A 16,267-nucleotide genomic window follows, 5' to 3' on the forward strand; every position below is an offset into this window, starting at 1 on the left:
GGAAAAAGCTATAAAATTATCCACGCAAAAATGGCAATCAGCTTAAGTGGCTGCCTCTTATCAGCTTGAAAGCATTGGTGGCAAAGCTGAGCTTTGTTAGGCGGTTGCTGTGCGGAATATAATCTCCCAGAAAGCATACTGGCGTGGAGCATTAACCCATTTTGGGAGGGAACAGCCCCTTTTGGTGTTAGCATTATGTTATGCTTTAGCTATTTAAAAATAGCAGATCTACAAGCTCATAGCGCGCCACCGAGTGGCGCGCTACGAGCTTGTAGGTCTGCTATTTTTGAAAAATCGAAGAACCACTGACATAGAAACATAGCTTTTTCAGAAAACTGTCAGGATGTAGAAGACATTTCTAGAATCTGATCTCAGGTCAAAATGGGTTAATAACGGACAGGCCGTCATTGCAGACGGGCGAAGTGTTGCAGGTAGTTCTGCACCTGAACAAAGGGACCTAGTAGTGATGTTTGACAACACACACGCACATGCACACGCACTCGCACACGCACACGCACACACACACGCACACACACACTCTGCACAGTCTTCCACAAACCATATTCGGCATATGAGGGCAGTACTCCCCCTCCACAATATCCACTCATTCCTCTGGCATTATTAAGTGAATATCAGCATAATATCACTAAAATACAAACATTATCATCATCATTAAAAATGAACAAATAGCTAAAACTAAAGCCAACAAGTCCACACCAGTGATTCGCAAGTCTCAATGCAACAAGTTACAACTGCAACCACTTGCAAATGGAATCCCCAAACTGCACAGATGTGCAACTGGTCGATTCAGAATCTCAGACCACGGCAACTGGTTGCATTGCGAGTCACTGGTGTGGATTGGACTGGAAAGGCATCATGTTGTGATGGAGCACACTTTGTCAAGTGACAGTCAAACAATGAAGCATGCACTGTGTTTTCCATGACATTTTTAAGTGGTGCAACCACTTCCTTAAGTGACTATGTGTGTGGGTGGGTGGCTGGCTGGGTGGGTGGCTGGCTGGGTGCGTCTGAGCACGAAAACAGCATGGTTGTTTTTCACCATCTGTGCATAACCTAACACACACACAAACACACACGCACATATTAACTATATATGGTGATTTCGGGTGTGACAGTACAGTACAGTACAGTAGAGGGTACAGTAGAGGGACCCATACACGGTAACTCTGTCATTTCTCAACCGTTTCGGACACGGGGCGGCTCGCCGGAATCCGGCCGGCACCCTGGATGCGTTCCTTTGGGAAGTCTGGAACCCCCCCCCCCCCCCCCCACGGATGGGTGTGATTTCAACACATTCTCAACTATATCTTTGCTGTCAGGTGGAAATCTTGTCCAAAAACCCCCTCACGATAAAACGAGCCTGTATACCGTTGTAGTTCACATTTTAGTCAAATGCAGAAATGGTTGACGTTTCAGGGATAGTTACAGTTGTGTTCTAAATATAAATATCTAAGTATATTAAATTCAACATAAATTAACAGTACCGGCTACCCCATTCACAGAATGTTTTCCCCTGAAAAAGTACTATAGCATCCAGGCCAACTACAGGCATACATACTGTACCCCCATATCAATTATCATATTATTCATATGCTGTGAGATTTAATGTCAATTTAACCAACCCTCATCAAAGCAAAGCCTGTCTATTCGACCTTTACTGCACCATGTATTCACACACCGCGTTGGGTTGTTAATTCATATTTGTATTCTTGTGCATATCTAACCACATGTAAACATCCTTAGTATTCCAAAAGAAGATGCATAATCACCATCCATGGAGTGTCTAAACAGCTTATTGGAAATAAATGTCATTCAGGAAATGTCTGGTTCCAAACGATTAGGAACCTCAAAGCTTTGGCTCACTGAAACGGAGGAGCGGAGAGAACACGAGGCACAACATGTAAATATAATCAATAACATGATGATTATTTGGCCAGCCAGGCTAGTAGCCCAAAGCTTCTACTAACCCATAGTCCAGGAGTGGATCTCATGTGGTAATAATAATACAATGGTCCATGAACAAGAAGCACAAGTACTGTAGGTGACGCCGGTGTGTCAATTTTTTTTTTAACAGAAATCAAACATAAATGTGAATGCAAGAAAACAAAAATACATAACAAAAACAGAGACAATAAAAGAAATCCAAAGAAAAACAGAAAAACATCTTGACAAACTTCAAAAATACAGCATTTTTCAGACAGTACAATGCAAGGCAGGGAACAGCAGGAGACATGACTCATAATATACAGCAGATATCTAACATTAATTGTCACAAGCCCGGCCTGCATCCAGCCCCTGCTCGCACCCCGAGGAGACAGAAGCTCCGGTGACCCCCAGCCCGCCACCAAGTGACTGGCCAGAGGCCCCTGGATCGGTGTGTCAATTTAGGTCAACGTTGTCATATGAGATGACATAAAATGGACTATGACATGGCTGATTATTTCTTTCCAAAGCTGACTCAGGTCTAGGTCTATTTCTCAATGTTCTGTGATGTGGTCTCTAGGGCCAGAACCTCCAATGAGAAAATGAGCTCTGGGGGGGAAAAAGTGTCTTTAAAAGCAAGAAATACTAAGAGAGTGGTATTGTGTTGAAGTGTCCTTGAGCAAGACATTGGTGTGTGTGTGTGTGTGTGTGTGTGTGTGTGTGTGTGTGTGTGTGTGTGTGTGTGTGTGTGTGTGTGTGTGTGTGTGTGTGTGTGTGTGTGTGTGTGTGTGTGTGTGTGTGTGTGTGTGTGTGTGTGTGTGTGTGTGTGTGTGTGTGTGTGTGTGTGTGTGTGTGTGTGTGTGTGTGTGTGTGCGCGCGTGCGTGCTGGTTGCTTCCGCGTCCATGAGACACACATTGTAAGGCACTTCGACAGTTTAGAAGACTAGAAAAGTGATAAATGCAGTCCATTTTGACCATATCTTCCATCCTGTATATCTGACAACCTGGCAGGGTCTCCTTCGCCTGTGTTCACTCCGGAAACAGGCTGTTCATTGTCTTGGCAGTCACCACAGCACAGCTTTGATGTGGAAAACGTGGGTAGGGATTGTGATAAATGTTCTGCGTCCCTGAAGAATATCAATCTGTAATCCTTTGAAGACATTGATCATTCCCAAAAGGTATACTGCTAGTCCTGGTTACTGACTTCAGAAGGTGACACGGTTGATTGCAAGTAGGATCGTGGGAGACACAGAGACAATCTCTCACCTCAGCATGTAGACCAGGGTTCCCCAATAGGCGGCCTGCGGGCCATTTGCGGCCCACGGAGCGCCCCCTTGCGGCCCGCGGGGGGGGGGGGGCCCCAGATATAAATGGCATTAAATGGGGGTCAGTAGCCTATGCATGTCAAACTGGGCATCCTTTTCAAATGGGGTCTTGCCCTGAAAATTCATTTTCAGGGCAAGACCTCGACCTCACGCGTGCGGACTCGGCCCCCAGCCTGGTACCCTATTCAAAATATGGCCCTTGAGAAAAATGAATTGGGGAACCCTGATGTAGACATTGGGCTTTAACTTTTTCGCTGCTATCTACGTTTATAAACGTAGCTAGGCTATCGGTACCTAAAGGTGCTAACTACGCGTATGTTCGTAGACAACCGTATACTCCATAATATGAAAGCGGCGACCGTCACTTTACCTTTTAGCATTGCTCCTGTTAGTATGGAGAGCATCCATCCCCACCAGCTATGGGATTTTTAAATCGGCATAGAGCCTACATTATAACAGGATTTTCAAAGCGCTGTATCTCTAAAGGTTCGAGCGCTGTCCATGGTGAGCCGCCGCGCATCTCAATAAGCTGTTAAGTTTATTTTAGCGTTAGTGTATTTGTGAATAAAGGGCCTGTTATACCTTAATTGACAAGAGTGGGAGTTCAGCATGCAGAGCGTTTTACAATATCCACTGAGGACACACATCTGCTACAGAGCATGGAACATTTACAAACAAATCCCCAGGGCCAGATGCAATTCACCCTTGGATTGTAAAAGAACGAGCTTGTGAGACTGCTGAACCATTAACTATGTTATTTAATAACACTTTGGAGGAAGCAACTTTACCTTGCGGTTGGAAAGAGGCACAAATCAGTCCAATATTTAAAAAAAAATGAAGTAAGGCAATAACAGGGATTATAGAGCTGAAGTCCTGACGTCACTCTGGTGCCAAGGGGTTTGCGGAAGTTTTTCTCTATGGAGAACAACTTGGGGTCATAAACCCATTTTGACCTGAGATCAGATTCTAAAAACGTCTTCTACATCCTGACAGTTTTCTGAAAAAGCTATGTTTCTATGTCAGTCGTTCTTAGATTTTTCAAAAATAGCAGACCTACAAGCTCGTAGCGCGCCACTCGGTGGCGCGCTATGAGCTTGTAGATCTGCTATTTTGCAATAGCTAAAGCATAACATAATGCTAACACCAAAAGGGGTTCCCGCACAGAATGGTTTTATCGTCTCTATAAGCATTGTGGTCCAAAATAAACAAACTGTCCCGGCGATATTGTCAACAATGGAAAAATGTATTAGGATTTAGGACACACATTGTAGATCATATGATATCTCTTCAGTAACGGCCTGTATGGCTCTATATCTGGAAGATCAACCACACGCCAACTTCTCACGGTTCTTGATAAATGGTCAGCAGCTTCAGATAGAGGACAGTCAGTTGATGTTGCATTATGGATTTCCAAAAAGCCTTTGATAAAGTTTAATGTAAAAATGAAGGTCTTAGTGCATGATTACGGCGACAGTCATTAGTATATACAATATACAAGCGGGCAGAAAGAACGCAACCCTGAGGCGAACCAGTGGATGTGGACAGACGGCTGGACAGTGTCTCATTAACCCTTACGCATCGGGATCTATTGGTCAAAACGTCAAGAATCCAGCCCACCAGACATGGGTCTAGAATAGACCCAAGGTGTTAGTTGGTTTCTCTACCAGAACGTGGGGCTGGATCGCATTGAACGCTGATGAAAAATCACACCCGTGTGAACTGAGTGGTGCAAGGTCTTATATAGCCTGATCAGCTGTGGTCTGACGTAATGTCAGTGACCATGGTAACCATGCTCACCTGTGCACGGACACGTACACAGGTACACAAACATACAGACAAAGCTGGTTGTTGGAGTGGTTTGCACCACTCAAAAATCAGTAAAGAGCGGCATGATTTGGACTTCCTTCCAGATGTTTATAAAGTAGGTTGAGTAGAGTGGCAGTTGCATCCTGGGCGCCCCTGCCTTCCCTATAAGCAAACTGAAGAGAATCTAGTAGGCTCTCAGTTTTAGACACAAGTTCTAGCTTGACTAGCTTCTAAAACTGTTTCATGATCAGGGAGCAGGGAGGTGAGAGCCACCGGTCTGAAATCGTTGAGTGTTTCCGGGTTGTTGCTCTTGTATTGGCAACAGGTACAACAGTGGACTGCTTCCAAATGGACGGCACCATCTGCTGGCTAAGAGATAAGTTAAATATATAATTAAAGATGGGACCTAATTGTTCAGAACCGGTCATAACACATGTGCCCTTTTAATCTTTCAAAATGGCGACCCAGGGTGCCCACCTTTAGACCACTTTATTACCAAGACGTCCACAGACGTCCTGGGCACTACATGCGGTAATTCCCAGGACGTCTGTGGACGTTTTGGGCACAAAATGTGTTAAGTAAGCGACCCCCAATGAGGGCAGGGCCCGAACTTTTCCGGGGATTACATTTTTTTAAAACACTTCAACGCTCATCAAAGAAAGGACTAGAAGGGGGGCAGACAAAAGGCTGTTTCTGATCTCACATAATCTCAGAGTGGTTTTCACTAAAGTCGTGGGCATCAAATCTGACGTAAAAATCATTGAGGCTCTGAGCTAGTTGCTGATCACAGTTATAATTGGCTAACATAACCTTCTTCCTACCATTACTCTTTCATACCAGTGATGGTTTTCATAACATCCCAGGGAGAGCCCAGGTTGTTTGCTCTAAGTTGAGCCTCTATTTTTTCCTTGTACTTCATTTTTGTGTTTCCCTTCTTGAAGCGCTTTGTTCTTCTTCTGAAGGAGTGTTTTGAGGAATTTGGATATCCACGGTTTAGAGTTCGGATACACTTTGACAATTCTCTCGGGAATGACAGTATTTTCACAGTACAAGGACCAACTAGTTACAACGTCTGTCAATTCATTGATGTCGGCAGAGAACACTGTTGGAACTTGGAAGTCTCTGAGTGTCTTTTTCAAAGAGCAGTGGTTCGTGTCCCCGAGGATGAGGTTTGGTGCGTCAGGGGAGATCGTTACCGACTCAGTGCTCTACAGCCAGGCACCGGTCTAGTAATAATAATAATAAACTTGATCTATATACTGTAGCACCTTCCATGTCATAAAATGCAGCGCAACGTGCTTTACAGGGCAAAAGGAGATAAAAGCACAAACGTAAAGTAGCAATAAAGCAAGCAAAAACACAGTAAAAACTCAACTAAAAGTTCAAAGTGATGAGGCATGCCAGCAGGTTATTATTTTGTTATTTAACAGTAACTAACTAAACTTGTAATGCCTTTTTTCCTCTCCTGACAGCCATGCGGGCCACTGGGCAGCACTAACACGCCACACTGTGGCTCAACGCAACTATGGAGTCTTCATCTGAGTCACAGGTGGAACCTGAGAAAACTCTGGTGAGTCTGTCTGTCTGTCTGTCTGTCTGTCTGTCTCTGTCTGTCTGTCTGTCTGTCTGTCTGTCTGTCTGTCTGTCTGTCTGTCTGTCTGTCTGTCTGTCTGTCTGTCTGTCTGTCTGTCTGTCTGTCTGTCTGTCTGTCTGTCTGTCTGTCTGTCTGTCACTCAGCAAACCTTCACCTTCACTTGTCTCATCCTTAGAGTATATATGAATAGAGACGGCACCCGGATGAAACCCTGAGGCGAAATGGACATAGTGGCCGAATTTGATATTGCAGCGTGGGCCCAAACACATGAACGCGCTGGTCCGTTGACTATCATTGTGCACGTTCACGATGACACGTGAACGCTGAATGCCTGCAATGATAGTAAGCGGCAGCGCGTTCATGTGTTTGGGCCCAATCCATCCCAGAATGCACTCTGTTCCTACCCAGAATGCACAGTGAAATCGCCTCATGCGCTTTTGAGCAACTTAATGCAAGTGGATGGGAGGAGAACTCGGGTGCCGTCTCTATTCATATATACTCTAAGGTCTCATCCCACCCCATTCTTTTACCCTTTCCATTAACATGCAGCTGAATGTCTCCAGTAATTGGTATTTTATGTCCATATCTGGGGGTTATTTGTACAGGCTTGATGAGGAAGGACGTGTCATGTTTCCCACTGGCTACAATGGCAGCAAACGGAGCCCAATCGAACAATGAATGATTAGCTTAAGGCAATCGTATTGCTAACCTGCCTCGGGCTTGGCAGGTGCTGGATAGTGGTCGCTGAACTTGGCTGTGTGTAATTATCTTGCTGTCAGAGCACAGCACACATGCCTACTGTATGTGTCCACATCCGACTGGGGAAAGGGCTTCAAAGCAGAGACAGCGATGAACATTAAATGAATAAGACGTCTATACATGAGCTAATTTTGCAATACAACAAGGAAGGATATTAATCTATCATTTCTCATTGTAGTACCCTTTTCATCATTATCTTCGCTAGACGGCTAGTGTGTGTCTGCATGTTGGTCTGCATAATATGCTAGCCACTCGTGTGTGTGTGTGTGTGTGTGTGTGGGTGTGTGTGGGGTAAGTGATAAATGGTGCATTTATATAGCGCCTTTATCCAAGGCGCTTTACATAGATTGTGCATTACTTCACCCATTCACATATAAACCCAAACCAACCTGAAAAACATCAAAGAAAAGGCCACAAATGGCTGCACGTCGGCAGAGGCTCAAACAAATCCCATAGCACTACGGGGTGGTGACGAGACAGAGACAGAGAGAGAGGAGATGAGATCATAGACGCTGTGTCCATTAGCTCCGTCTGCCACAACAATGACTAAGTTCTGCTTGCTGAGCGCTAATTGCCTGAAATATTGATGAAACAACAGGTTGTGTAATGCATGTTAATGGCATTCATTCTCTTCATTTTAGCCACCACCCTAACTAGTCTTGGTCTCTCTGCATGGGGCAAAACGCTATAGAGTTCAATTCTGAATTTAACCCATTTAGACCTGAGGTCGATTCTAAAAGAAATTGCTTCTAAACATTTTTTTTTTCTTTTTTTAAATTATTATCCCACGATTTTGCAACCCATTTGTCAATTATCTAATGCAATCCTGGGTTCCAGGGACCCCCCCAGAAGCAAATATTTAACGTTCGCTCTGAAAGAATCTATTCAAAGATTTGCGCCACATTTTCACAATTTTTGGGGGAAAAATAGCAGATCTACAAGCTCGTAGCGCGGCACCGAGTGCCGCGATACGAGCTTGTAGGTCTGCTTTTTTTGAAAAATCGAAGAACGACTGACATAGAAACATAGCTTTTTCAGAAAACTGTCAGGATGTAGAAGACATTTTTAGAATCTGATCTCAGGTCAAAATGGGTTAAATGTATGTCTGTGCATGGTTGAAACGACGCCATGGCAGCATATAGTCTGACACTGGTAGTTGGCAGTCATCCTGCTGTTCACTGAAAGGTTCCACTGGAGGAAAGGAAAGGATGGCTGCAAACACAAAGACGAGAGAGAGCCTCCGGGAAGGCTTCCAAGTGTCTGCTCCTCTTCCCCTCTCCTCTCCGCAGTGTCCCGAGTCCTCACAATTAGGGTACGTCTCTCACCAAAAAGGATTTATTTTGGCCAGGGGGTGGCTCGTCTCCGGTTTTATCTGCCTCTCTACATTCAGGCATTCACTGTTGCTCAATTTGGTCCCTTTTGTTTGGTCTCATGCTGTGCATATTAGGAGATGTGCAAGATTTATTTTTGGCTTTTTGGCTTTATTTATAGTTACAAGTGAAGATAGACAGGAAAGAGAGGGACTCGAACACGCAACGCGCTGTCGGGCCAGAGCCTATGTGGCATGCGCCTGGACCACTAGGCCAGCGGGCGCCCCAGGAGATGTCGATTATTCTACAGCTATTAATGACGATTATTTGAATATTCAACCGATTCTGGCAATTCTGATTGGATGGCTTTACAATACAAACACACTGCATGTGACATTAATACAACTGTTACGAAACGGAGAGGTAGATAATATCTTTTCAGAGATCGACCTTCACTTCTTTTTTCTTTTTTGGGACCATGAGTTTAGTTTACAGGACCACTTCATTACAGGTTACTCACGGTGTCTCTGAAGAGAAAACAGTCACTTCATTACAGGTTACACATGGTGTCTCTGAAGAGAAAACAGTCAGTTCATTACAGGTTACACATGGTGTCTCTGAAGAGAAAACAGTCACTTCATCACAGGTTACACATGGTGTCTCTGAAGAGAAAACAGTCAGTTCATTACAGGTTACACATGGTGTCTCTGAAGAGAAAACAGTCACTTCATTACAGGTTACACATGGTGTCTCTGAAGAGAAAACAGTCACTTCATTACAGTTTACACATGGTGTCTCTGAAGAGAAAACAGTCACTTCATTACAGGTTACACATGGTGTCTCTGAAGAGAAAACAGTCACTTCATTACAGGTTACACATGGTGTCTCTGAAGAGAAAACAGTCACTTCATCACAGGTTACACATGGTGTCTCTGAAGAGAAAACAGTCACTTCATTACAGGTTACACATGGTGTCTCTGAAGAGAAAACAGTCACTTCATTACAGGTTACACATGGTGTCTCTGAAGAGAAAACAGTCACTTCATTACAGGTTACACAACATGGTGTCTCTGAAGAGAAAACAGTCACTTCATTACAGGTTACACATGGTGTCTCTGAAGAGAAAACAGTCACTTCATTACAGGTTACACAACATGGTGTCTCTGAAGAGAAAACAGTCACTTCATTACAGGTTACACATGGTGTCTCTGAAGAGAAAACAGTCACTTCATTACAGGTTACACATGGTGTCTCTGAAGAGAAAACAGTCACGGGCACATAAATGAAAGACAAGTACACAGTAAAATCCGGAAGGGTAAATCTAACACTGAAGGTTCTCTGAAGGTTAAAAATGACCCCATAAGGGCACATTTTACTCTTTTTCAGTACACTATGGACTTGGACTAGCCTATTGTAGTAACAACAGTGTGGTTGTAAGTGCAGTACATCATGTGACGCAGCGCGGCATGTCCGACACCGTGCCACTGACAGTTCAGTCAGTGCCACATGCTACAGGAAGCAGGCATCCTCGGGCCGTGTCTTCCTGTTGATAAGAGTTAAACCATTTAGACCAGAGAGAAGACTCTACAAATGCCTTCTAGATCCTGACAGTTTTCTGGAAAACCCATGTTTCTATGTCAGTGGTTCTCAAACATTTTCATGTCAAGGACCCCCAAGATTATATGTAATTGGCCGCCGACCCCCATCTGAAAATATGTTGTTCCAGGGACCAGAAACAAAAATTTGAGTTAAAAATGTTTGCTCTGAAAAAATACACATTCAAAGATTTGCGCCACATTTTTCACGATTTTTCAAAAATAGCAGACCTTCTATGAGCTTGTAGATCTGCTATTTTTCAATAGCTAAAGTGTAATACAATGCTTAAAACACCAAAAGGGGTTCGCGCCCAGAATGAGTTAAGTTACAGCTCCAGCTTCGCCAGTTTGCTCGCCAGGCGCAGAACAGGGAGCCAAGACGGCAGCTCGGAACGATAGCGCACGTTCTCGCTAACGTGTGTTCTTTCTTCCCGCACTATAGAGCGTCGCAGTCCCGCCCCCTACCATGGACCAGGAAATGAATCCCAATGCATTTTCCTCATAGACATTTCTTAAAGTATTTATTTAAAGACGGTTACGCCGTGGACAAAGCCAACTGGAGTCGTGACAACTCATGACAACACAAACAATATTTTGGACCAAACAAATAATTACAAAGAAGAAAAACAACAAAAAAAGTGTTGTAACCTGCCGTTTTTTTCTTCTTTCTAATTATTTGTTCGGCACAAAAATTGTGTTTGTTGTCATGATTTGTCACGACTCGAGTTGGCTTTGTCCGCGGCGTAAACGTCTTTAAATAAATACTTTCTGAAATGTCTATGAGGAAAATGAACGGAGAATAATTTCCTGGTCCAGGGTAGGGGGCGGGACTGCGACGCTCTATTGATAGAATGTTTGAGGGGCGCTAGCCCCTCCTATGCACAGCTTTCGTGTGAATTCTAGCGATGATTCGATTGGCTGATTGATCAGTGATCACTCCATAGCGATGATTTGATTGGCTGAGCAAAGTATTGAGGATAAAAAGTGAGGGCAGAAATTTGAGGACGCCAATTGGGATTGGCCGGGAATGTGATGATGTATGTATGATGATAATAGTGCCCCTCACTTCACATGAGTGTGATTAATTATATTTAATTTGAGAAGTCAAATACTAATTAAAAGAAAAAAGAAAAAAAAAAATATATGCGCATGCTTAGATGACCCGCCCCATATATCCCTTATCCCATAAACTAATAGATCCAAACCTCTTGTTTCTGATGGCTAATAGATCCAAACCTCTTGTATCTGATGATGGCTAATATATCCAAACCTCATTCGCATCTATTGGCCATCAGCTACAAGAGTGATGGCCGACACGTCGGTTATTGCCAATAAAAAGCTGCCCAATTTACAGTGAGGGGGTGAGAGACAGAGAGATATGGAGAGAGAGAGAGCGAGAGCTAGAGAGTCACTTATCTTTTGGTTCCCACAACAAAACATGGCATATTTCGGATATAGCTTGAATGGTGATTAATCATGATTCATTATTTTTGAAGATGTGATTAATCTGATTATTTTATATCGTTTGACGGCCCTAATATATGTGTTTTTAGTAAACCTATTCACTTAGATATTTCTAGTTTGGTTTCGGATACCGTATATATGGTGAGCACTTATTAGCATATAATTAGTACTTAATACTTATTACCTCTTTCACTATAATTTCATTTCAAGTATTTTTTATTGTTTTAGGTATGTCTGCACATCATTAGAATTAGTCTTTGGTCGTGAGGTTGGAGTACTACACTAAATAAACGATTTTTTGAATGAAGCATTATGTTTACACAGGACGTTTTCAAAGATGTAATGTTGAAAATAAGGCATACACTACAATACTCCATACAGGCTGATATGGACAACATAGATAGATCTATCAATGTTTATATAATAGATTTTAATTATTGTACTTAACAGAAACGGTAGCAGCATTATTAATCAATTGATTCATTGAATTATTTAAAAATATATAGTATAAACAGATTAATTGATCATGAAAATAGGTGTTGATTGCTGCCCTAAATCATTGGCAGTCAACCTAAGCTTCGATTAACTCTAGGAAAAGTACATTCGCAATTGTAGCGTTGATACGGTTGGCAGCAATGACTTTCAAATTGTGTGTAGGGAAATGTCCCGAGTGACATTTAGATTTTAATGAACCACTGTCTTACTGGGAGTGTCTGTCTCTGCTATTTATTAAAAGCCTCCACACCCTGCTGTGAAATGCAGTCCAGGCCCGTGTGGCTGGGGTCGGAGCAGCACTGTAATCAGCCTGGTATGGATTGACTTTCGGGACCAATAGTTTGGGCTAGGGCATTCACTTCTAGTCATTTTTACTAGTCGACTAGTTGTTTAACTACCTATTATGTAAAAAATAAAATAAATTAAAAAAATAAACTTTTTTTTTTTTTTTTTGGAAATAAATATTTGTACATTGAAAAACTGTGTACATGGTGACTATAACTATAATCTACCTGATCTTGAGGCCTACAAAATCGGGGAAAAAAAAAACCTTTTTTCCCTTTTTTTTCTTATCAACTAGTACCAACAAGGTCGACTAGTGGATTTACTAGTCGACTAGTTTACTAGTTGCTTAATGCCCTAGTTTGGGCCACATATGGCATGGCATATGCAGGCCGTATGTGCATTACAGTGAGAATTACTCTGCACTTTGTCGTTTTTTTTCTGTTCTGATCGTTACCCTGTAAACGTGGCCTTATTTGGACGCATTACTTTGAACTCAGCAAAGGCTGTATGCAAAACGCAACTATAGCTACAGTACAATGTTTGGGCCTATATATCTCAAACTAGGAAGTGCAAAGAAACTGCAAGCAGATGGTACTGTTACTGTATGTTGCTAAAATAAAACATTAAATGAAAATATTAAAATATAAAAAATGTATGGCACACGTGTGTGGACTGTGGATCAAGGGAAACCAGGTGGTGCTTCAATTTGTTCTCGTGTGAAACTGTTAAATCCTTCAAAGGCGGCCATATACCACCCATGACCAAAGATTGTATTTTAAAACAAAACGCCAGAGGGTTGCTGTATAAAGCCATTTTTTTTTCAATTATTTATAAAAACTGCATGCAGAGAATCACTGCGTGTGTAAGTGATCTGTAGTAATCTCTGCATCTGATCATCAGCAATTTTCTGATGGGGACAAAACACATTTTCTATGACTCAAAGGATTTCCCTTCCCATGCTTGGATTGTTGTTGAAAGACCTTCAGTTTTTAGTTGCCAAGAAGCTAGTGAATAATTCATGGTGCAGGCACCCTTGCAGTGATGTAAATAGGTTTTCAATGTAATGAGTCCCAGGATGCAGGGATGGTCTTTTAGATGAGTCACAGGGACATTTTATGAGTCCCACTTCAACGACGTTAGGAGTCATATTTTGCCATTTTTTACAAATTGCAGCAATTGACTCCCATTTATTTATCCCATTTATTATAATGTGGTTATATTCACGTAGAAAACAGGAGAAGAAATGATTATTATAACTAAAGCTAGCAAAATGAACTAGAATAAAAAAACAGTACAGTAGTCGTTTTTTATTTTTTATTGCGTCCCTTAACTATAAACTGCGTTTTGGGATGCAAAATGCACCCTATTTTAATCTCTGCCCTTGTGTCATGTGAAGTGTAGCATATCACTATATAATATATATGAATTATTACTGAATGGGGCATTCACTTTACTACTATTTTATTTTGTGTAAACTTGGAACTTGTGTAAACTTGGATCTCAGCTTTACAGGGGTTTTCAGAGTAGAGCGTTTTTCTTAAATCTAATTTCCATGACAGATAAGCTGAATATCCATCTGTATTACATACTAAATATTTGGTTGGCTTCACTTGTATTTGGATCCTTTAAAAAGTTGTGAGTTACTTACCGTAGTTGCCAGTGTGAGAAAGCATGTTCAGTGTTTTGTAAATATGCAAATTAATCACGTCTCCCCTAAGCCCATGACATGAATGATAGCCCTCTCCCAGCAGGCTAGATTTATACTGTTCTGCCATAATTGTCTCTTTGTAGGAATACTTTAGCCTTACTCAGACTTCAGCATGAATGCTTGTTTTTCTAAAGCATCCCTCTAACGCAGGGGTCGGCAACAGGCGGCCCGCGGGCCAAAATTGGCCCCCCAGAAATAATATCTGGCCCGTGAGATAATTTTGAGAATTTTTCTTTTTTTTTTTTTTTTTTTTTTTAAAGTCCCACGTTAGCGACCATATTTACAATATGAAAACTGTCACTTAGACAATGTAGGTTACACACCGCTGGAATTAAACATGGAACCTGCAGGCAGCATTAGGTGAGTAATTCATTGTATATGTGTTGGACGTTTGTGGTTGTGCTAATGATAAACGGACAGGTGCTGCCAGTGGGATCCTCCTGCTGCTTAACGACGACACTGTTCTGTGACTAGGTGTACTAGTGTAGCTTTGCATCTGCCCGTGTGAAAGCAGCATAACGTTGTGTCAGCACCATATTTTTCCAGCAAAAAAAAAAGAAAAAAGTTGATTTATATTGGTCAAATAGACCCGAATTAGACCCGAATTAGACCGAATTAGACCCGAATTAGACCGCTTCGCGCGCGTGCGCGCCTTCACGGGCGCACGCGCGCTGCGCGCGCGCACGCGCCAGACGGCCGGCCCGCGATGGAATGTCTGGGAATAATATTGGCCCGAGGACAATCTCAGTTGCCGACCCCTGCGAGTCTAACGCCTTGGCTCGAACCCTCCAGATGCATGCTCTATTGCACGCGTAGAATCAGATGTGCACGTGGCTGTTCTCAGTCCCACCAGCTGTGATGAGTTGTCATCAGCGTACACATTGTTCTATTGTCTCAAAGTCTGTATCAACATCATTTGTAATATAGGCTACAAGGGAAATTAAAAATGCTCTGATTATTTTTGATTCTGTCATGTCTGGTAGGACTATAATTTCTAAGCTACAGTAGCTCTTTGGAACAACAAGCACGTCCAAAATGTGATAACTTAAGTCCAGAAATAATTTATCACATTCTGATTAGTTTGTGCAATCTAGTTATATTAATAATAATAATAATAATAATATGAAACAGGACATGATCGTTAAACCAGCGCTCATCTAAATTAATCATCAGTCAGATTAATGAATAGATTAATGAAAGAACGTGGCTAAACAAGATTGAATGCTATATTTGTGTGGTGTAGTGCCATTGATATCAGTTTGTAAATGCATCAAAGATGCGATTATAATCCATTTCTAATGGATGGAGTCTTTCCCCGCGGAAAATACAATAACATTATAACTAGCGTGAGAAAAGTAAGTTCTGTGCTCTTAAGACGGCTGCAAACCGATGTCACTTTATGCATACTGGGCTGTTGTACTTTGCTGGTAGGACTTACTGTTTGTTTACGGTTTGTATTAATCAGTAAACACTTCATGAACGTTACTCATTCTGTGATGGGGCAGGGATCAGGATAAACAGTGTGGAAGCATTTTGTTTACATGATCCTATCCATGTGAAATATTGGTTTTCTGCTCTGCAACACACGGCCCCATCGTTTTCCTCCACATTATGTGACGTCGGCTGCTACAGACATTGACAAGTAAAATGCATGGAAAATGTTTAACCCATTTAGACCTGAGAACTGATTCTACACAATGTCTTCTAAAACTAAATCATGATAGTTTTTGTCTGTCCTTTTGTCTGTCTGTCTGGGGTACCAACAGGTGAGAACGTGTCGCTGTTGAGCTTCACACTGTGCACAGGTGCATGATGGGAAGCTGAGTTTTTAGTGTAACACCAGTCTTTTTCAGCACGAGTGTCTGTCTGTACAGGAGTTCAGTACAGTATAACAATTACAGTATAGTTCCACCGCTCACTTCACACAGGTGTGATTTTTCAAAAATAGCAGACCTAAAAGCTCATAGCGCGGCACTCGGTGC

At 42.2% G+C, this 16,267-nt stretch overlaps 1 protein-coding gene across 1 annotated transcript in view; it reads left to right on the top strand.

The window, feature by feature from the left end:
- Positions 1-16,267, top strand: part of LOC306916558 (oxysterol-binding protein-related protein 8-like) — a 158,109-nt gene that overhangs the window by 23,507 nt on the left and 118,335 nt on the right. Inside the window, 1 exon segment of the mRNA XM_079494471.1 lies at positions 6,548-6,645. Coding sequence (XP_079350597.1) covers positions 6,601-6,645 — 45 coding nt within the window. The 5' untranslated portion in view covers positions 6,548-6,600.

This window comes from Electrona antarctica (genome assembly GCF_951216825.1).
Source record: "Electrona antarctica genome assembly, chromosome: 23".
Classification (NCBI taxonomy): Eukaryota; Metazoa; Chordata; class Actinopteri; order Myctophiformes; family Myctophidae; genus Electrona; species Electrona antarctica.